Raw genomic sequence first — 22,567 nt, forward strand, 5'->3', positions numbered from 1 at the left:
GCCATGGGGTCGGCACTTTATATTTGAAATTTGAAAATGTATGTAGATGTACGCTTCAAAAAGAGAGAAAGGGCAAACACTATGTTGAAGTTCATCCATGACCATGACTGACAGTCGGGGCTAGCGCAAAACCATAGGGGCAAAACTTGGAAAGAAACTGGCACCGTCAAAGTAATGTGTGTACCGTTGCCAATCAAAGGTATGCTAAGTTGACAGATACAGAACTTCCAGTCTAAGAAGAATACCCTTCAAACAGTTTGCCACGAGTTTCAGGGTAGCAACACCCAGCAAATCGTTATTATGTTAATAATAAGAGAAGAGAACTAGGACTCTTGCATTTTAAACTAAGCCCCGCCCACACGTCACCAGCTCATCTGCTCAGGTAAAAACAACGTCAGAACAGAAGTGAATGAGGCGACTGAACGTGACAGCACGACAGAACTGAACCTGTATCTTAATCTGGACGGGTCGGATTGTTACTCTTACAACTAGAAAGGCCGGTTCAGACTGAGGCAAAATGTCAGAGGAATGTGACAGGTGAGTTGCTAGTAACTATTGGTACAACTGTTTGTCTGTATGAAGAAGGGAAAATATGAAGAAACCTGTTTCAGGTGTGTTGTGTTGACTGGCTACACACATCATGTGTTTCAGGTGTGTTGTGTTGACTACACACACACATGTGAGAAGATGCTTTTGGAATGCAGTTTTGATCTGGTCTGGATGGATTGACTGGCTGCAATAGACAGTTGTAGTTGGACTTGGACATACTGCTTACTTTTAGGTTAGGTTGCTACTGCTGTCATGCAGAGGCACACAGAAACTGGTGGAAAAAGTACTCACATTTTTTACTTAAGTAAAAGTATCAATACTGCAATGTAGATATACTCAAGTAAAAGTAAAAGTATTGGTATCAAAATGTACTTTAAAGTACCAAAAGTACAAAGTACTCAATGTGCAGAAGGTCCCATTTCACAAGTTTTCAAATGTATACAAATCTTTTGAAAATAGCAGATCTACAACGCTGCATTGCGTTGTAGGCTTGTAGTTATTTTCAAATGGCCGAAATGTATATAGGGCTGCAGTGGCTAATGCATGTTTTGTAATAATAATCACAATCTACAAAGTAACTAGTAACTAAAGTTTTCACATAATTGTAGTGGAGTAAAAGTATAATATTTGCCTCTCAGATGTAGTGGAGTAGAAGTGAAAGTATTGGAAATTGGAAATACTCAAGTAAAGTACAAATACCTCAACATTTTACTTAAGTACAGTACTTGAGTATATGTACTTAGTTACTTTCCACCACTGGTCAATTGGACCTGAGTTGGCTGTGTACTGCTTTTTTTCTCTCTGCACTTTGCTAAAAAATAGCTGATCTACAAGCACACAATGAATTGCATTGCTAATTTGCTATGCATTGTGAGCTTTGTCTAAAAATGTTCCCCCCAGAATATGGACGCTGCTGGGGTTCAGTGGTTAAGCTTTGTGAATGGGTGGCGAAATCCCATTCACCAGGCTGTGAGTAGCAAATTAGCCAGTGGTTCTCAAACATTTTCATTGATTTGGCGAGGAGTCGAGGACCCCCCCCTATTTGAAAAGATTTTGTGCCAGGGACACCCATAGGAGAAGATTTGTGAAAACTTTTCGTAAATGGCCGAAAAAAGAAGCTGTTCTTCTTTTTGCTGGGGACCCCCTCTAAGACCCATGGGGGTCCCTGGATCTCAAACGGTGTAACTTAAATGACACACTGCCACTGAAGTGCCAATCGGCAACTTTTGGTGTGACAAATTGACAATACATTTCTCTCTCTCTTTATTACAGTTACAGTATTACAGTGGCAGTCACGATTTGAAGGGAAATAATTGATCAATAATAGTATGGGCCAGTTTGTCTCGTGTATAAATAACAAGATTATACAGCTTTTTAACATCAGCAATCTGTAGTATTGTAGATTTGGTCAAATTGGGATTACATTGTAGGCTGCGTGACAGTGCTGAACTTGATGTAAAACTCAGGAGAAGTAATTTCTCTGTTGAGTAATGATGAAGTAGCTCTTTATTCTTTCTCCTACCCTTCTACCGTGACAGTGACACATGAGAAAAGCCATTGTGTTTGCACAGAAGTCTGTATTTGAGGCTGTTTTTCTCTCTCCACCCTCTCCCGGCCGGTCACAAATGCATAATATTGTCATTGAATCAGCGGAGTCTGTCATTTCTCACTCAGTCGCATTCCTGAGCAGACAGCGGAGCAGGTTGAATGGACCTGTTCTACAGGAACATCTGCATTTACAGCCACTCTCTGTCATGCCACTCTCATGCCATGTATGTCTGAGAGCACTGAAACTGAGAGAAGAGAAGCCTGGGCAATATACATCGATATATCACAGTATTAGACTAGATATCATCAAGGGTTTAATTTGGATATCGTAAGTAATATCATGATGAGGGCATGAGGCATTAAGTGTTGTCTTTTCCTGGTTGTAATCATGTAAGCCTTAGTTTATACACAAAATTTGAACTTAAAAGACAGTTTGCCAGTAGTTTCAGTGTAGCGACACCCAGTATTGCATTATGGCACGTTGTAAGCTTGTAGATCTGCTCATGTTTGAACATGATTGAAATATTTTAAATATATATTCATCACAATACAAAAGTTGGTGTTTTACGAAACACTGTTTTTAAGTGTATAATATTGCATTTTCATCGTTTACATTTTATTTCTACCCATGTCTGTGTGTTTATCTGTCTGTCTGTCTGTCTGTCTGTCTGTCTGTCTGTCCGTGGCTACAGTAAGAGGGGCCTGGTTTTGGTCCATGCAGACCAGTCGTACGGGGCCTCGGGTACCGGGTACGAGGAGGACGAGGACGCGTGGAAGCTGTATCTGGAGAACCCTCTGACGGCAGCCTCTAAGGCCATGCTCAGCCTCAACGGAGAGGACGGCTCCAACCCGCAATACTTCTACGACTACTACAATAACAAGGTAACCTTTCATACAGGGCTGGATTAGCTGGTTGGGATCTATGCCTCTGCCTTTGATACTAAGTGATCAGTGGTGGAAAAAGTACTCAATTGCTTTACTTAAGTAAAAGTATCAATACAGCAATGTAGAAGTACTCCGTTACAAGTAAAAGTCCGGAATAAAGGTATTGGCATCAAAATGTACTTAAGGTACCAAAAGTAAAAGTACTAAAATATTTGAAAATAGCAGATCTACAAGCTCACAACGCGTCGCATTGTGAGCTTGTAGATCGGCTATTTTCAAATAGCCTATGTATAAAATAGGGCTAAAGTGGTTAATGTATGTTTGATAATAAAATAATGTATATCTGAAAAGTAACTAGTAAAGTTTTGAAATAATTGTAGTGGAGTAAAAGTACAACATTAGATGTAGTGGCGTAGAAGTAAAAGTATTGGAAATTTGAAATACTCAAGTAAAGTACAAATACCTCAAAATTGTACTTAAGTACAGTACTTGAGTAAATGTACTTAGTTACTTTACACCACTGTAAGTGATTAATAATAAAATAAATTGAAAACAAAAACATACCAGCAATAACCAATAATTTCACAGAACTAACTGAATAAACCAAAAATAAGCAAGATTAGTTAAATTAGTTGAAGGTAACAATACAAAATGCTCTGGATGAGCACATTAATGGTGGCAGCGATTCAGTTCAGGAGGTCTTTGTCATAGCCTCTGTGCTCCACCCGATACCTGGCACAGCTTTTAAAGATTAGCAGAATTTCCGTCTCAAAGAAATGGTGAAGATCCCTGCCAATTATGTGGCCCCTGTGGAGAGTATTGCTGCCAAGACATAAGTAGTGTATAATGTATATCATTTATATACAATATTATATCCACCATTTAACTCTGATTAAGACTCTGATAACATTATTTAATAATGGATTAAATCGATTAGTTTGACTAACTCTTGCACCCCTAGATGAGATAAACAGTTTGAGTGTTTTTCTTTTTCTGTTCAGGTTCCTCGGGACAAGAAGGTTGGAGGACACATCAAGACAGAACCTGTGGATGCTGATCCCAACAAAATGTAAAAGTCTCTCTAATTTGCCATTTTTTTTAATTCTATTCTACTATTATTTCCATCATTCTACTGTTAAAATTATATGTATTTGGCCACGGATCCCCATCTCAAAATATTTTGTTCCAGGGACCCCCAGAAGCAAAAGATTTACAAATGTTTGCTTTAAAGAAATATATATTCAATGATTTGCAACAAATTTCACGATAAAAAAAAAAAAGCAGATCTACAAGCTTGTAGCGCGGCACTCAGTGCCGTGCTATGAGCTTGTGATCTGCTATTTTTGAATAGCCAAAGAAATTTAAAATGACACGTGATGATGCGTTCCCGGTCTTAATGGGTTAAACAACATTTCAGTAAAACGTGTATTAACGAGCGTCGTCCTCTCTTGTCTTTCTCCACAGTAACTTCCTGCTTCCTGGTTACCCAGAATCCATGCTGACCATCACTCCTCTGAGAAACGTGCCTCTGCACACGGTGACCGTCCAGGGCGGCGGTGACAAGCGAGAGCAGGAATGTCCCTCCTACCCACAATCCCTCACTTCCTTATCCACCTACTCCGCAGTCAGCAGTCTGGAGGTTCCCCTGCACCCTTCCTCTTCCTCCTCCTTCTCAGCAGCGCTGGAGGACCCTCACCACCCTGCCGCAGGGCCGTCCCACCACAGCAGCTCCCAGTCTGAGGGCCCGCGGTATATTCGGGCCGGCGACCCCTACAGCCCCGGGACCACCACCACCACCAAGGCCCTGACGCCCGACTCCACATACACAGAGACTTACAAGGACACGCCCAGCCAGGTGTGTTTAAGCACAGTGATTCTCAGCCTCTTTTTGTTTTTTCATTTCAAGGACCCCCAGTTTGATATGCATTAGTAGCCTGGAAACCAGACAAATAAAAAAAAATAGCCCTGAGCAGACTAGTCTGGCCATGCCAGGCTAATGCATTAGGCCACTGTTTCCCAAAAGACACAGTGTGAGCTTGTAGATCTGCTATTTTCAGTAGTTTGGGACAAAACTAATTTAATTTTGCTTTTGGGTCTTGAGCTAAAAGGTTTGGGAACCACTGCATTAGCCCACGGACCCCCAGTTGAAACATATATTTTTTATTTGTAGGACCCCAATCACGCTGTACAATCATTAGTTTTTATTTAACTTTGACTGTGTACAAAACAGAGTGTACATTTGGTTCCATTTCCACATACAGACCAAAAAGTGTCCATTTGGACTCCTGGTGGTCCCCGGACCCTACCTTGAGAAACAGTGGTTTGCCATTAGAAGAGACATGTTAGAAGGTTTGATTGTTTCAGTAGCTGCTAGCTGGCAGTAGAAACGGCATCAGGGAAATGTAGAGAGAACATATCAGACACAATTGAAAGGGAAGTGCCATTATGCGTCTCTCTTATATTAGAGTCCCTACCTACAGTACACAGCTCTCTACATATCATTTAGGGTTAAGTTAGGGTTAATACTATACTGTCTTTCGCATTATGAGCTTGTAGATTAGCTACTTTTGAGCGACACTGTTGTACATTAATTTACAAAGCAAAGTTGAAATATGGAGATACAAAGTTTCTGCCGGACAGCGACGATAGTACTGTACTATGTAGGATTGTAAACAAGTCCTTTGTCTCGCCCAGATCCTGTCCCTGTCCGAGGACAACATCCAGCTCCGTCTGTCCTCCATCACCCCCGAGGACTACATGACCTCAACCAGCTCTGGAGCCAGGTAACGACACTCTCAAGTTGAAGTCATACTCTGTAACCTTTTCAATTAAACAAAAGTATTTTTTAAATATAATGTTTCACTGATATATTTTGCACATAAATGTGGTTTTAATTTTATTACACTGAGGGTACCCTCAGTGACATAAACATATATTTCAGAATTAAGTACAAAAGACTGTATTCATCATGAGCTCATAAAGTGGTGAATAGATATAGATTTGCAGATATAATTGCCCATAATAGGAAAGTGTTTACATCTAAACACTGTTTTTAGTTGAGAGTGTCTGTCGGCACTCGTGCCAAAATGACGCGGGCAGCGGAAATGGCAAATTAATCTCTTTTACTTGTAGGACTGTTTTCGTCAACTAAAATGTTTTGATTTTGACAGCCCTAGTAACTGTAATAATATCTTTCTCTCTCTCTCTCTCTCTCTCGCTCTCTCTCTCTCTCTCTCTCTCTCTCTCTCTCTCTTTTCTGTGTCTCTCTAGCGGTCATCAGTTTGAATACATCATAGAGGCTCCTCAGTCTTTGAAACCAAAAGGTTCAAGTTCGATGAGTTACCTGAACAAAGGACAGTTCTATCCCATCACCCTCCGAGGCCTGAATACCGAGACACACCATCCCTACACAGTGCGGGTACGTGTATGTGTGTGTGTGTGTGTGTGTGTGTGTGTGTGTGTGTGTGTGTGTGTGCGTTTTAATTGCAACTTTCACTGGAAATTATTTATTAGGAATAATCCCTTGAGAAGTACCCTCTAATTTTCAAACGGGCCCTCAACGACCATAATACATTATAAACACAAGTAGACAAAACATTTAACAAACCAACTAAAGCCAACAACATAATTAAACAATATACAAATGTGACAAAAACTATCTAGCAAAAAATGTAGCAAAAACATTTAACGTTTTAAATGACGTCCCCTCCTTTTTCCCCTCTACACCAGATCTCGTCGCTGAACATAAGTGATCTAGAAGCTCACAACGCGTCATGCTGTGAGCTTGTATATTAGGTATTCTTGCCGAATATTCGCCTATTATGACACTAGGGTTCATGTGGTTGCGTAATAAAAGTTATGAAATGTTATTATAGAGGTGTTATTATAAGCAAGCGAACCTTGGGGGACAGAGCCTTCAGTGTGGCAGTCCAACGCTCTCTCCCAATGGAGATTCGCCATGCTCCAACACTGGACTCTTTTAAGGCTGCCTTGAAAAGACACCTATTCTCTCAGGCTTATGGCAAATAGTGGTTTTATTTGGTTGTTCATTGTGTTTGATGTAAAGCGTCCTTGGGTTCATGAAAGGCGCTATATACATTCAAGCTATTAATATTATTAGCTTCCCAGTTCATCCAATTATTTCCTGTTGGTATTTGAACAGCCCCTGTGGACCATGTGTCTTGCTCATGGGCACAGTGGCGTCTGGAGGATTCCTTTTGAACACTGGGAATTAATTAGGGGTTTATTCAAAGGACAGACGTTACTAATGGAGCTTTTATGTCATTATATATCGTTGCTGTTGGGCAGAAACCTTGTATCTACGTATTTCAACTGAGTAAATTAGTGCCCTACTTTAAGTGTCACACAAAGGTAGCGAAAATAGCACGATGCGTTGCGAGCTTATAGAACTGCTAATTTTGCTGCTTTGTTGAAACATTTAGAAAGTGGTTAAGTTTGTCTGTGGGTTCTATAATTATTTGATGAAATTATTATACTGATGAAAAGTATCAACAATAGGTAATGACTAATAAGAACTACATTAGAGCCACCGGAACACAGTTTCCTGAAAAGTTACGGTTGTGAACATGCAAGGTGTCCACCTGACAGCCAATAATATTATATGAATAAACAACAGTAGGTCGGAGAGGCATTATTGTCGGTATCAGCCGAGAACACGGTAGTCTATCCCAGTTACAATGCGCTTAGACCCCTGGGAGATGGAATGCTGAGGTGGAGCGCCACACCTACCATCAGCTCCCAGTACTTACCGCACGACTTGCCGCACCCAAGCCGTGCTACTCATACGCTGGTGTCCGGGATCGAACCCACTGTGCCGACTGAGCTACCCGGACACAAACAAACTACGGCTTCACGTTTATTCTGTTTTGGGTGTTAAATATGTGTATTTCTTATTGCGTATGTGTCACAGAGTGAGGTGATGCTGGTGTTTGGAGAAGAGAAGTTCACAGAGGAGCAGCTGAAACACTGGCGGTTCTGGCAAAGCAGACAGCACACCGCCAAACAACGCTGTTTAGATATAGGTGAGCACACACACACACTCAGTACACAGTACACATCACGCACACACAACCTCTCAAATCTAACTGCTTAACAAGCTTCATGTACTGTATACTCCATCACGCCATGATGTCTCTTGGCGGAAATCGACACTGTCACACTACAGGGTATAAATCTTCATCCATGGTTCGGTGTATGGTGATAACGGTTGATATGTTGTGTGTTTCTGTCCAGCCGACTACAAGGAGAGTTTCAGCACCATAGACAACATCGAGGAGATCGCGTACAACGCTGTGTCTTTTACCTGGGACTCTAGGAATGAAGCACGGGTATGTCTGTCTGTCTGTCTGTCTGTCTGTCTGTCTGTCTATCTATCCCTCTCTTTCTATATCAGTGGTTCTCACAGTTGGGTCCAGGGACATGCACCCAGGGGTCCGTAAAAGGGCCTCCAGGGACTTCCCAGCAATAATGAGGAACAGTTGACAGTAATTTCACTAGTATTTCACAGGTTAGAACAGGAGCTGTAGTAACACAACATGCCCAGCTGGGGGTGCCATACACAATGGAGACTGGATTAACAATAAGCGTAAAACACATGGAGATCATCATTATTATTATTATGACAACTATGGTTAATATTAATAATAATTCATGTAAGATTTACATTTTCACATTAACAGAACAATAATTGTCATAGAATTTAGAGAAGATGATGAAGTGTTGTATTCTCTCAGAGTGAAATTGGTTCCATTTGTACCCAACACTGAGACATTTACACTGTAGTGTGGGGTCCTAAATGGTTCCATTTGTACACGCTCAGAGTTACAGACCCAAAAGGGTCCTGGTGGACCCCGGACCAGATGTTGAGAAACCAGTGGTTCTCAACCTTTTCAGGCCGCGAACCCCCCAAAATAATCATATTTGATCTGGGGACCTGCCACCCAGAAAAGCACATCTACTATCTGATCTACTATTTGGAGCTATTTTCAAAATGTTTGCCTCTTTCTTATGTTGACCAGTTTTTATACTACAGTTTACTTTTGATGCAGTAATGGTCTTTTTTTTTATTGAATTTAATTTATTTTCTTCTTTTTGATTTAAAAAAAAGAATATTTTTTTAGGTATTAAAAGTCCTTTAAATTGTCACTTTACTATCATCTGGGGACCCCTCAAAATCATGTGGGGACCCCCCTGGGGGTCCCAACCCACAGGTTGAGAACCACTGGCATAGACAACTTTACTACTCTAGTAATTTAATAATAATAGTAAACACAATATAACAACAATGTTTGTCCAGAGAGTGAGTGAGTGAGTGTGTGTGTGTGTAAGAGAGAGAGAGAGACCAGAGGTAGGATGCAATCCTCCTCTCAGCGCAATCACCATGGCAACATGCCCAACATTCCAAAGTCACCTAGCAACAGTCGGAGCGCAAGCGTGGGGCTAACATGGCTGCCGCGGAAAAAGTTGATTGTGTGTGTGTGTGTGTGTGTGTGTGTGTGTGTGTGTGTGTGTGTGTGTGTGTGTGTGTGTGTGTGTGTGTGTGTGTGTGTGTGTGTGTGTGTGTGTGTGTGTGTGTGTGTGTGTGTGTGTGTGTGTGTGTGTGTGTGTGTGTGTGTGTGTGTGTGTGTGTGTGTGTGATGTTTTATAACACTGCATTTGGTGTCCTTATGTTACCTTTCACTATTATTGCCTTTCCTTTCCCTATTATGGGCAATTATATCATCTGCAAATCAATATCTATTCACCACTTTATGAGCTCATGATGAATGTGTCTGCTGCAGTCGTTGAACGTCTTTTGTACTTAATTCTGAAATATGTGTATATGTCACTTAGGGTCACTGTCTGTCTGTTTATCGATCTATCTTTCTTAATACATGTCAATATCTATGTCTCTGTCTGTCTGTCTGTCTATATATATATCGATCTATCTTTCTTAATATCTGTCAATATGTCTGTCTGTCTGTCTGTCCGTCTATCTTATATCTGTTTATATCTCCTATCTATATGTCTTAACTGTCTGTCTATATATCTGTCTTATATGTCTACCTGTGTGTCTGTCCGTCTCATCTTCTCTCTCTCTCTCTGTCTGCATCACTCTGTCCTTGTTTCACCTTTTTCTCTCCATCCTCTGCAGTTCTTTGTGTCTGAACTGTCTGAGAACACAGTGTCTCTCTCTCCCTCTGCCTCCCCACTCCACTTTCTAATACACTGACTGTCTACACCTTTTTACTCACAACACAACAGTGGTGGACCGACAAAGTACTAATTTTTTTACTTAAGTAAAAGTATCAATACTGCAATGTAAAAAATACTCTGTTACAAGTAAAAGTCCGGAATTCAAAGTTTACTGCCAAAATGTATATAAGGCTGAAGTGGTTAATGTATGTTTTGTAATAATAATCAAAATCTACAAAGTAACTAGTAACAAAAAAAAATCAAAAATTTGTAGTGGAGTAAAAGTACAATATTTGCCTCTGAGATGTAGTGGACTAAAAGTAAAAGTACTGAAAATTGGAATTACCCCAGTAAAGTAAAAAATACCTCAAAATGTTACTTAAGCACAGTACTTGAGTAAATGTACTTAGTTTCTTTACAACACTGCAACTCAATGAACTCTGTCTTTGTGCGTGTGTGTCTGTCTCCTTGCAGATCTTTGTGTCTGTCCACTGTCTGAGCACGGACTTCTCCCCACAGAAGGGGGTCCGCGGTCTCCCCCTCGTCCTGCAGATTGACAGCTACGTGGGCATGGCCGGCGGCGGAGAGAGGCGGGTCCACCGCGCGGCCAGCCAGGTGAAGGTGTTCTGCGACAAGGGAGCCGAGAGGAAGATCCGCGACGAGGAGAGGAAACAGAACCGCCGGCGGCTCAAAGGCCTGGACGCCTCCAACGCAGGTCAGTGTCTCTCTCTCGACCTACACCGTTGCATCATGGGAGCGGACGAAACGGAAATAACCATGACATCATGCTTTAGCCCATTTTAGGCCTGTTACACCTGTTCCTTGTTATGCCTTTCAAGCTGGGAACACCTTTTTGTTGTTGCTATTAGTGGTGTCAAAAATAACCGATTCATAGATTAATCGCGATGCGGACGTGGACGATTATGAATCGATTCACAAATGTCAAAAATCGATTATTGACCAGAAAATGAAGATTTTCAGGTCTAATAATGTGTGCTGCCGGGACTTTATTCTGTTGTGTTCCTGCGCCCCACGTTCTGGAACGTGCCGTGCCTGTTCATTCTCAGAAGGGAACAATAGTAGTATTATTATACTCCTCTATTTGCGAGATAGAGCCCGTTCTTGGAGATTTTTTTTTATCATATTACTAATTGCACAGAGCAGCAGCCAGATGTATATGTTGTTCAGTATATCTAACTGCTTGTATTGACTGATGAAAAGGTTCTCAGTAATATAGTATAGTGTGATGCATTGCGATGCAGCATCGAATCAAATTATGATAAGGTTAATCGTAATCGAATCGTTACCTCGTGAATCGTAATAGAATTGAATCGTGAGGGCAGTGCCGATGCACACCTAGTTGCTATATATCGTTGTTGTCGGGCAGAAACCTCTTATCTCCATGTTTTAACTTTTTGTGTTTTTTTTGTAAATTAACGCCCTACTTGATCATACTACAGCGTCACACAAAAGCATCAAAAGTAGCAGATCTACCGAGCTTGTAGATCTGCTGCTTTTGATGCTTTTGACATATGTTTTGGACATATGAGGTTTCCACCCGACAGAGACGATATATAGCAACATAATTCAGCTTTTTTTTAAAGTTTGTTTTGGAAAACGTAGGTAGGATTAAGAAGGCGTTTTTAGAATCGGCCTCAGGTCTAAATGGGTTAAAGGAATGGTAACAGGGGTGTAAGTGATTTTTATTTTTTTTTACGGTGAAAGCTCTAGATTCCAATACGAATCACTGCTATAGAGTGTTTGTTCAATAACAGGGGTTTCCCCGTCTCCCAACCTCTTTTAGTAAACAAAACAATACTTTTTCAGGTGGGTCACCAATTTCAGCCAATCCGAACCCATTTATCAGCTTGGGGGAAAAAATTATAGTGTCCCGACTTTTTTCCTGCTCATTTCTTTGTTTCATCACTTCCAATTTCACTTGTTTATCTTGTATCCTGTATGAGTTCTCTCTCCTGATTGGATGAAATGGGTATCCTGACCTAAATATTAAATTTTCTGTTTGCTCAAGAGCTGGAGAGACAGGTACACCCCTGTTACTGAACAAACACACTCTACAGCAATTGATTACCAGAATATAGAGCTATTTAACACTTATTTTGACAAAGAAATATCACTTAACACCCTCTTTTAAAGGATTAAACACATACAAATTACAAGCACATGGATGTGGATGTGTGGATGTGTAACAGCGGGTATGTGAAGCCCAAATTAGAAGATGTGACGGTGACACTTCAGTAATGACAGACTCTTGCGAACATTCTGCCATTTAAAGTGTTAAATATCAGCTCAGTCATTATCTCCACATTGAACTCAGTTCGAGGACAAGAGAGGTTTGTCCTTCACGCTACAGCAAACAAAAGAGAAACTTGACTTAATGTCAAAGACAAAAAACATCCAAGGAAAGAGTTCTGGCGGTGGACTGAATTCACTGAAAACGGAGGTTGTGTCGTTCTTGAAAACAAAAGGCAGAGAACAATGTTTTTCCAAACACTGTTGGCTAATTCTACGCTCCATCACACGGCCGGAAATAGCTGATATACAAGCTCAGGACGCGTCGCGGACGCGACGCGTCCTGAGCTTGTATGTCGGCTATTTCCGGCCGCGCGAAGCCGTCGTACGGGCGAGTAATAAATCTGGCTCGACGAGGAAAGATGATGTGTCTGGTGTCTCTCCTGTCCATTACGGGATATAAAGGCTGAGCGTGCGGCCAGGACAATGCTGCTCTCTGTCTGTGTTTTTCAACAGCCATCCAAACCTCCCCTTTTCCATGACTTCATCCTCCACTTGGAAGGCTTTTGTTTTTCTAGTTTAAGGCGGTTGAGGCTGTAATTTCAGTTATGGTAACGTGTGTGTGTGTGTGTGTGTGACTGTGTGTGTGTGTGTGTGTGTGTGTGTGTGGGTGGGTGTGTTGGTGGGTGTGGGTGTTCAGCGAGTGGCAGGTATATGGATGTCACAGTGTTCGAGCCAATCAGAGACCTGAACTCCCAGCCGGTCCTCTTCATCCCGGAACAAAAACATTGCTACTCGTCATCATCATCGTCACACAGACAGGTACATGTCTGTCCATCTAACTATACATTTGCCCCTCTCTCTCTCTCTCTCTCTCTCTGTGTCTCTCTCTCTCTCTCTGTGTCCTCGTTTCACCTTCCCTTCCCTCTTCTGTTTACTGAACTCTGTACAGACTTTTCTCTTTCTATACATCTCCCCTCCCTTCCTCCCTCCCCCTCTCTCTCTCTTCCTCATCTCTGTGTCCTTATTTCACCTCTCCTCCTCCTCTCTGAATGTTTGTGTAATGAACTGTCCTGTCTGTCTCTCTCTCTCTCCTTCTAGGTCCATCTGTCTCTCTACTCTGTCTAACTCTTTCTTCTGTTTCTGGGTCAGTCCCTCACACCCGTCTCTCTGTCTGTGTCTCTGTCTGTCTGTCTCCCCCTGTCCTCGGTTCACCTCTTCCATGGATAGCGTGTCCTTGTGTATAGGCTTCCCTCTCTCTTTCGCTCTTGCTCTCTCTCTCTCTCTCTCTCTCTCTGTCTGTCTGTCTCTGTCTGTCTCTCGCTCTCGCTGTTGCTCTCTCTCTCTCTCTCTCTCTCTCTCTCACTCTCTCTCTCTGTCATCACTGCCAATGCAAACAATAATTATTAATTATTATTCCGTCAGTTACTCTGCGTGTGGTTACACACACACACACACACACACACACACACACACACACACACACACACACACACACACACACACACACACACACACACACACACACACACACACACACACACACACACACACACACACACACACACACACACACACACACACACACACACAGCCCTGCAGTCATGTGTGAGATTTAATAAGCAGTCAAGAGATTGTTATCTTCTGGATGTATTTATCTTATTTTAATATCTGTCTGCCTGTCTGTCTGTCATTCCACAGACTGGTCCATCGGATGGCACAGAGTACAGGTGGGTAGTTGAACTTTGACCTCAATACTCTGTAGTTATGATGTGACTGTAGATGCAGTGTTATTGTGTTGTGATTTGATATTACAGTTACACTAATTGAATCACTTATAATACTGACCGGAATCCCATGGGCTCTATACCCCCCCCGCCCCCTTGCCGAAAATAGCCGACCTACAAGCTCACAACACACCCTGTGGTGATGCATTGTGAGCTTGTAGATCTATCTACTATAATGTTCAAGTATGTACAAATTAATACAGTATGTAAAAAGGGAACCAAATGGAGCCATAAATCTCCACTGGGTTAGATAAGTGGATCTCAAACTGTGGGATCGGGAAAATCATCCGCAGATGATTAGCTTAATGTGCAACATTGTTTTCTCACTCAACAGTAAACAAACCAGCATACTGTATAAGTGTATACAGGGTAGCTGCACATTTCTAAAGTGACAATTTAAGGACACTTCTAATGCCTGTAATTTGGAGGAAAAAAAGACCTTTACTGCATCAAAGGTCATCAACAAACTATACTATTAAAAAAATGGTCAAACATTGGCAAAATTGTCCAATATTACCTAAGAAAGAGGCAAAACTTCTGAGCTTTTAGATCGGCTATTTTCACAATATTTATCTGTGGAACCGAGTCAAACTAAATGTAATGCTTGTCAGGGTTGGAGGTCCTCAGTTCAAATATGATTATTTTGGGGTGGTCGCGATCTGAAAGGGTTGAGAACCACTAGGTTATAATTATGACAGTGGTTTTCAACCCTTTTCACATCAAGGTCCATTATTTATTTGGCACTTGAGCCACGGACCACCATTTGATTAGATTTAGCCTCTCAGACCCAAGACTTTAAATATTTTGTTGTTGTTGGATGAGATCCACAATGCCATGCTGTATTGATGTGGTACCATAGCAGAGATGTTGATCAAAATAACAATTATTTAATTAAGTAATGCAGATGTTTAACAATAATTTAACTCTTGAGAGCGTAAAATGAAACCACTGGTTGGGAACCACTGATTCAGATGAACACTCAGAATTTGACAGTGTGTGTGTGTTGTCTTCTCAGGGTGGGACAGAAGAGGACGCTGTCCAGTGGACAGTCTGCTCCACAGGCCAAGATGTCCAAAACTGAACAACACACAGGTGAGGATAACTCTCTGTCTCCCTCTCTCTGTCTGTGTCTCTCACTTTCTATCTCTCACTCCCTCTCTCTCATACTCCACGCCCCCCCCCCCCCCCCCCGCCTCTCTCTCTCTCTCTGAGTATCTGTCTCCTCCTGAGCAGATCAACAAAACCAATTAGAGATTGAGAATCAATACTTTGATGAGTCTTCTACTTTACTGTACTGTACTGTCTGTCTGTCTGTCTGTCTGTCTGTCTGTCTGTCTGTCTGTCTGTCTGTCTGTCTGTCTGTCTGTCTGTCTGTCTGTCTGTCTGTCTGTCTGTCTGTCTGTCTGTCTGTCTGTCTGTCTGTCTGTCTTGACTGGTTGTGTGTGTTCTGGGTCAACCATTCTCTCATGTTTTCTGACTCTTCTCTATGTCCTTCCCTCTCTCTCTCTCTTTAAAGAGGAGTTATTCAAAAAATGAACAATGTTTTCTTTGTGGTTTGACACAAGAACAGTAAAAATACCTTAGTAGACTACTAACTTCACCCGTCTGTCTGTCTGTCTGTCTGTCCAGTCCTGCTGTATGTGCGTAAGGAGAAGGACGAGGTGTTTGACGCTCTGATGTTGAGGACACCAACTCTGTGTGGACTGCTGGACGCTGTGAGTCTTCTTCACATTGACCACTAGTTCGTTAAATAATTTAGTTTACCACTTGAACCCTATAGCATCCCTATTCTGGGACCAACGCTCTTTGAAAATAGCTGATCTAATGCGGCGCGTTGTGAGCTTTTAGAGCCCTTGGGAATCCGGCCAACCACGTCAGTGGTTCTCATACTTTTTCATGTCTTTCCCAAGAGTTTTTAGAGCCCTTGGGAATCCGTTCAACTAAGTCAGTGGTTCCCATACCTTTTCATGTCAAGGACCCCCATATTGATATGTATTTGGCCATGGACCCCCATCTGAAAATTCTTTGTGCCAGGGACCCAAGATTATGTTGTTAAAATGTTTCAGAAATATTCCAAATATCCGAGCTTGTTCCAATGTAGGGTTAAAGTGATTTGGATGCTATATTAACAAATTTAGCTGAGGACCCCCTGGAAACCCAGGAACCCCTGGGGGGGTCCCCGAATCCCACCTTGAGAACCACTGAACTAAGTATAGGGTTTTAAGTGGTTTAGTTAGCGGCTATTAGTCTGACAAATAGGTCACCAACCAACTATAGTATCAAGCTCTGGTAGCAAAGTAGGGAGGCTAAGTAAGCTCTGTTATGCAGAGTAAAAATAACTTCAACTGCTCCAGTCTATATGCCACCCCATGACCCTGTGACCCCCATGGCACAGGAAGTGAGGGCTGTTTCCTGTTTGTGTCTGACAGGAAGTGGTCATTCATTTGAGCGGGGCAAGTTCCAAAGTAGGTCCCGAGGGCCGTATCGGGCCCCACAAATTGTTCCAGAAGAGAGAAAATTTAGTCTGGTTGAGGAATGTCATTCTAGTTGACAATGGGTTTTTTAAATATCTTGTTTTTATTTTTATTAATAGCCAAGTACTTTGTTGTCTCTGTAGGTATCGGAAAAATTTGAGCTGCCAACACAGAAAATCGGGAAAGTCTACAGGAGGTGTAAGAACGGGTAAGATATTGTTATTAATATAAAACCTGGCATACTTTGTTGACTGGAGTCCTCAAGGAATTTATTCTAGGTCCCCTACTTTTTTCCCTCTACACCAAATCTCTTTGCCGAAAATAGATGAGCTTGTAGATCTGCCATTATCACCCCCAAATGTTTGTCCCCCGGAATAGGGACCCTGGGGTTCATGTGGTTAAAAGTTCAAACACAAAGATAATGGCATTAAATCACTTTTAAGGGTTCAATAATTTTCTTGAAAATGAAACATCTTCTAGCCCGGCCAGGAAAAGAAAGCTACTACCCTATCCTGGGAACCTTTCCTTATTTCAGATACAGTCAAAACCCATTATTTCAAGCATTGTGGCAACAATAAACGAAACGGGGGGTCGCGACGGGACACGCGCCTAGCCATGCTTACAGCCGTTGACTGCACATAACCCCGGGTATGGACTAGTTTACATTAAAGCAAAAGAACACCATTTATGTTCATCAACATAATATAAACATGCAGCATGCTGCTTGAACTTTGCTACGAGCCTGTGACTCCTATACGAGGAATATGAAATGCCAAGTTCATTTTGTGTGTTCTGTCTGCTGAGAAGAACAGCCTCATGGAAGTGATATGTATGGAATTCATTAAAGCAAGTCGTTTGGCATTTTAAAAAGACTGATTCTATATTCTGCACTCAGAGGCTGCTGTTCCACAGCGCGCCCTGCGCGCCTTCTGTGATAGCCATGCAATGTTAGATATATTAACCACATGAACCCTAGCGTCCCTATTCTGGGCACGTAATAATAGGCAAACATTTGGCAAAAATAGCTTTGGTGCCCCAGCCCCAGGTGACCCTCAAAGTTAACAGAATATTTATTTATTTTAACTTCAGCATTTCAAAGCCAATATTAGTAGGTTAAATAAAGAACAAAACAAGCGGCCTGCATGTCATGCTTTATGTGCAAAAGGCAAATCAACATTTTAAGAACTGAGTGGGCCTAACAGTGCTCTTGCGTTATGACAAAATAATAGCATATAAAACATTAGAGATACACCGACAGCATGCAAAAATAAAATGGCCTTTCTGTGTGTGCCACCGGCGTACACAGCAGCGGGCACACAGCTGTTGTATAAACTTAAAAGCATGTCTTGAGTTAAAACATATGCATTGCAGAAAGTAGACTTTCCCAGGAAACAGGATTTTTTTTGGATGGGCATTCCCATGAATAGTCATTGTCATTCAGTATAACCCCTTCAGGGTGATTAAGACCCCTCTGCTTCGCGCCAGGATCTAATCGCCACGTCTGGGTTTTTTTTGTCCATAATGACTGGCTCACTGTTCATTATCCCTTGCTTAAGTTAATAACTGATATGATGTCATCCTATCTTATATGTTATAAAACGGGTTAGTCAAATCACACAACCTGATTGGTTGATAGGCAGGGGTGCAATGCTCACTGGACGGCCTTGCACGCCGTGCCGGAACCTATTTGACCAGGAGCACACGCAGGCACACGCATAGATTTAAAACTACTTTAGATTCGCACCTCAACAAAGTTTTCACAGGCTCCCGACTCACACCTAGCGAATTAACATAGGAATAAGCCTAGATGCATATCAATTGTCCATTGTGTGACTTGCAGTGTAGGTGTTAAGCGACATACGCGTCACGTCATTGAAATAGAGTGCAAGAACATACCAAATGAGCATTGCATGCCTGTTGATAGGTATGGTCTAATAACCATATACCATGGCTATGACATCTGTCTTTGTACAGTTCTGTATCACCCAGTGGCTAAACAAAAATACAACTGGCCATGTTCAGGGATAGGAAGCCAGGCGGGGAGGGCGATCTATGTCGTTGCACTATCCTATAGGATGATGAAGAGGCGCCTTCAGGAACTAGCGTGGGATAGCGCGTTCCTCCGCACGCATTATATGCCCTCCCGGTGAAACTCCTCACTGTCAGGTGAAAAGTAGCGGCTGGTGACTCAATGTGTATCTGAAGAGACATGTGGTTGTCTTCAGCCTCCCACATGACCAGCTGTACGAGTCGGCAGTGACGGGGATTATACTGTTATGTGGGGGGGGGGGGGATGGGAATTTGCATAATGAAATGCATGTAGTTTCACATTTACAATGGCTAGTTTTAAAGTTTGTTAACAATAATTCAGTAGGGAGAGCTGTGCAAAGAAGAGAGTGGCCAACGTGGGAGAAAATTCGATACGTAAACATTGCATAGAAACCACCATCGTTAAGAATAATTCAGTATAGGAGAGCTGTGCAAAGAAGAGAGTGAAGAAATTCTATACGTAAACATGGCATAGCAACTACCATTTCTACATGACCAATTCTCTTGTAGGCCTCATTCTTGTAATTATTTTTGATTAATGATGTTGATTTAAAAAAAAAAAAAAAAGTGTTTTATTGAGACTATGAATGTCTATGAATTGTCCATACATGGCAGCAGTTTTATAAAAGCAATCGCTCACTCCAGGGCAGGCCATGTTATATTGTCATTATATCACAGCTAAGGGGGTTGTCGGCACTCAGCTTACAGTATGTGTGATTAAGGTATTAATGACGATACCATGGGCTGTAGTGAGTTATTGCTTAATTATATTATATTACATTATCCCATAAAGACCTGAGGCCGATTCTACAAATGCCTTCTAAATCAGTTAGTTCTCAAACGTATAAAAAAACGGGGGGAAAAAAACTTAAGATTCTTTCAAAAATAGCAGATGTACAAGCTATGTGTGCCATGCTGTGAGCTTGTAGATCTGCCATTTTTGAGAACCACTGTTCTAAACCACTGTTCTAAATCCTAAGAGTTTTCTGAAGAACGTATATGTTGCTATATAAATATATATATATATATATATATATATATATATATATATATAAAGCTAAAATCTATTGATGCTTTCCCGGTTTTTAATGGGTTCTCTTCTATATTGCAGCATGCTGGTGAACATGGACGACAACATGATCCGACATTACTCCAACGAGGACACCTTCCTCATCAGCATGGATGAGATGAACATGGGGGGTCAGGTACTCCTCACCCTCACTGAGATCTGACCCCGGCCCGTGACCCTTGACCCCACCACGCTGACTGTACATTTACAGCAAGGCAGCAGGTCAGTGTCTTCTGTGAAGGACACTTTGGACAGACACACGGCAATCCTCTCGGAACCTTCCTACTGTCTGTGTCTCTCCTACGCACACCGTCTCCCTCTCAGCAGCTGTCCTATGCTGTCTGTCTCTCCTACACACACCTGTCTCCCTCTCAGCAGCTGTCCTACTGTCTGTCTCTCCTACATTGTCCTGTATAGTGCCTGTCTCAGCGCCCATGTGTGTGTTGGTTCAACTGTAATGAATAGCCGGTTTACAAGCGTTTATTGTGAGCTTGTAGATCTGCTATATTCGCTATTTTCGAAATGATAAGAAAGTACAAGTTCTAAAGTTCCCAGAACTCGGGGGTTGGTGCTGCCTCCTGAGCAAGGGCCCAAATTAGGTTCTTCTGGGAACCTTATCTGAAGCCGAGCCGTAGCGTTATGGAAACAAATCCATGGTTTACTTTGGTCTTGTAGTGGAAAAGAGGCACAGAATTTTTCATGTCAAGGACCCCCAAAATATGTATTTGGCCGCAGACCCCCATCTAAAAAAAATTTTGTTTCAGGGACCCCCAGAAGCAAAGGTTTGACTTACAAATGTTCGCATTAAAAAAAAATATATATTCAAAGATTTGCACAAAATTTCTATATTTTTCTAAAATAGCAGATCAACAAGCTCGTAGCGCGGCACCGCGATTTTTGAATAGCCAAAGTATAAAATATGGTTTAAAGTGGTTAAAATGATTGTGAAGCTATATTAACACATTTTTCTGGGGACCCCCTGGTATCCCCCCCAAGGACCCCTGGGGGTCCCCGAACCCCACTTTGAGAACCGATGCCATAGAGAACGTCCCAAATGTAAACCTTCCTGTTGATCCAGGCGTCTTGTGAACCGTTATCTTATCTGTCCCAGCGGGGGTCTTTGCATCCACCGTGTCCCTCTCTAGTTCTGCTAAACAATCTATCTCAATAAAGACAGACAGAGGCGTTGGACCGGCTTCTCCGTCTTGTCTGCGTAACCACTTGAACCCTAGCGTCCCTCTTCTGGGGTGTACATGCAGCAAACATAGCAGTCCCCAGGCCCACAGGTTAGGAGTCGCTGGTGTAGAGCAAAAACAGGAGGGGGGCCTAGTATAGAGCCCTTGGGAATGTGGTCAATTAAGTCTAGGGTTTAAGTGGTTAAATAGAACAAAGAGTCCTGCTACGGTTCCTGGTAGCAGCAGCAGCAGCAGCTATGGATCAAGATTATGGAGCCAAGATGGCTGCCATCGCTAGACTCCCAAGAGTCATAACTCTCTGCTCTGCCTATCTCCAAAACTGACCTCTGGTGAGGCGAGGGGGGCCCCTGAAAGAGGAACACATGTTGACCTTTAGGGGCCCCTACTACAGCAGGATTAGTCACCTGTTTACACAACTGTACTTGACAGACTCTGACCAACTGATATCCACTGTCTGTATGTCAGTCAGACCCCTGCTGCAAGACAGACAATGACTAACATGAAGTAGTTAATAGTTTGAATCCACAAAGTGGATAAAAGGGTCAACAAATAGTGTAAAGATTGTGTTTTTTTTTAATTGACTTTATAAATTAAAATCTTTTTTGTTTTATAATTGTTTGTGAATTTAAAAGTTGTATTCCCAACTGCTATTTTTTTTCTGAACTCTCACTAAAGAGCGTACATTCAGTAGTATGGAACCAAATGGACCCACATTTGAGAGTGTACCCTTGGTACACTCTTCAGGGGTGAAATTACCACTAAGGATTTTACCGTGACACGTCTACCTCATTCTGTACAAAACGACACATTTCAGTATTATTTTACACGCCACCAACTTTGACTTTAATGCTACGGCACATTTCAGGAGGAGAGAGAGAAGGCAAATGTGCTTCATATGAAATGAATAAAGACAGTTAATGTCTTATGTGGTGTAAACATATCAAGTGAGGGAGGTGTTTATGAACTACTGGGAGTTTTATGGTCACCTTTAGAAAATGTGTCTGGAATGTGTTGGCAGTCAAGTTTTCTTATCGCTGATAACGCTTAATCAGGTTTGCAAAGTAAGAGACGATAAACGACAGACGGGAAACACAGTCAAGTCAAACCAGTTATTCCACCGTTGAAGAATAACAAAAGTGTTTATATAGCGAAGATATGGTTTAATTATTTTATTTGTCAGTGTTTGACAAAATGTATTTTGTTCAAATGTATTTTGAGATCGATCTAATATATATTTCTGAGAACGTTGATGTTTTTTTTTTTATGTGATCATGTGACATTAATATAAAATAAATGGTGCGTTTACAAATATCTGCATTACATTCATTCATACGTTCACACACTCACTGGAGGCAACCATGCAAGGCTGCTCATCTGGAGAAGTCGGGGGTTCAGTGCCTTGCTCATGGACACTTGATAGGGGTGGGATTGTTTTAGTTTTTATGTATTTAAATCTGGAATTTATTTTGTACGTTTGGCTTGGTTACTGTCGACCTTTCGTTCATTGCAACTATTTTTGCCAAACATAAGGTTATGTACGTAGGATAGGCACTTATAAGCTTTTAG

At 41.8% G+C, this 22,567-nt stretch overlaps 1 protein-coding gene across 1 annotated transcript; it reads left to right on the forward strand.

The window, feature by feature from the left end:
- Positions 1–413: 413 nt before the first annotated feature.
- On the forward strand, positions 414–22,306 carry LOC308103396 (grainyhead-like protein 1 homolog). Its single transcript, XM_080453352.1, has 15 exons — positions 414–537; positions 2,790–2,979; positions 3,984–4,051; positions 4,447–4,837; positions 5,677–5,765; positions 6,253–6,400; positions 7,913–8,024; positions 8,236–8,330; positions 10,651–10,891; positions 13,127–13,248; positions 14,128–14,156; positions 15,229–15,305; positions 15,843–15,928; positions 16,831–16,895; positions 19,848–22,306. Exons 1-15 carry the CDS (start codon positions 518–520, stop codon positions 19,966–19,968), a joined length of 1,854 nt encoding a protein of 617 aa, XP_080309478.1. The 5' UTR covers positions 414–517; the 3' UTR covers positions 19,969–22,306.
- Positions 22,307–22,567: the final 261 nt, after the last annotated feature.

The sequence above is a fragment of the Gymnoscopelus braueri genome, assembly GCF_963280865.1.
Source record: "Gymnoscopelus braueri genome assembly, chromosome: 16".
Taxonomy (NCBI): Eukaryota; Metazoa; Chordata; class Actinopteri; order Myctophiformes; family Myctophidae; genus Gymnoscopelus; species Gymnoscopelus braueri.

Bases quoted from the DNA above. Each gene is read 5' to 3' on its own strand.
- LOC308103396 (XM_080453352.1), top strand. From the start codon at position 518: ATGTCAGAGGAATGTGACAG. The intron at 538-2,789 runs GTGAGTTGCTAG...CCGTGGCTACAG, and splicing joins ATGTCAGAGGAATGTGACAG to TAAGAGGGGCCTGGTTTTGG. The intron at 5,766-6,252 runs GTAACGACACTC...GTGTCTCTCTAG, and splicing joins TCAACCAGCTCTGGAGCCAG to CGGTCATCAGTTTGAATACA.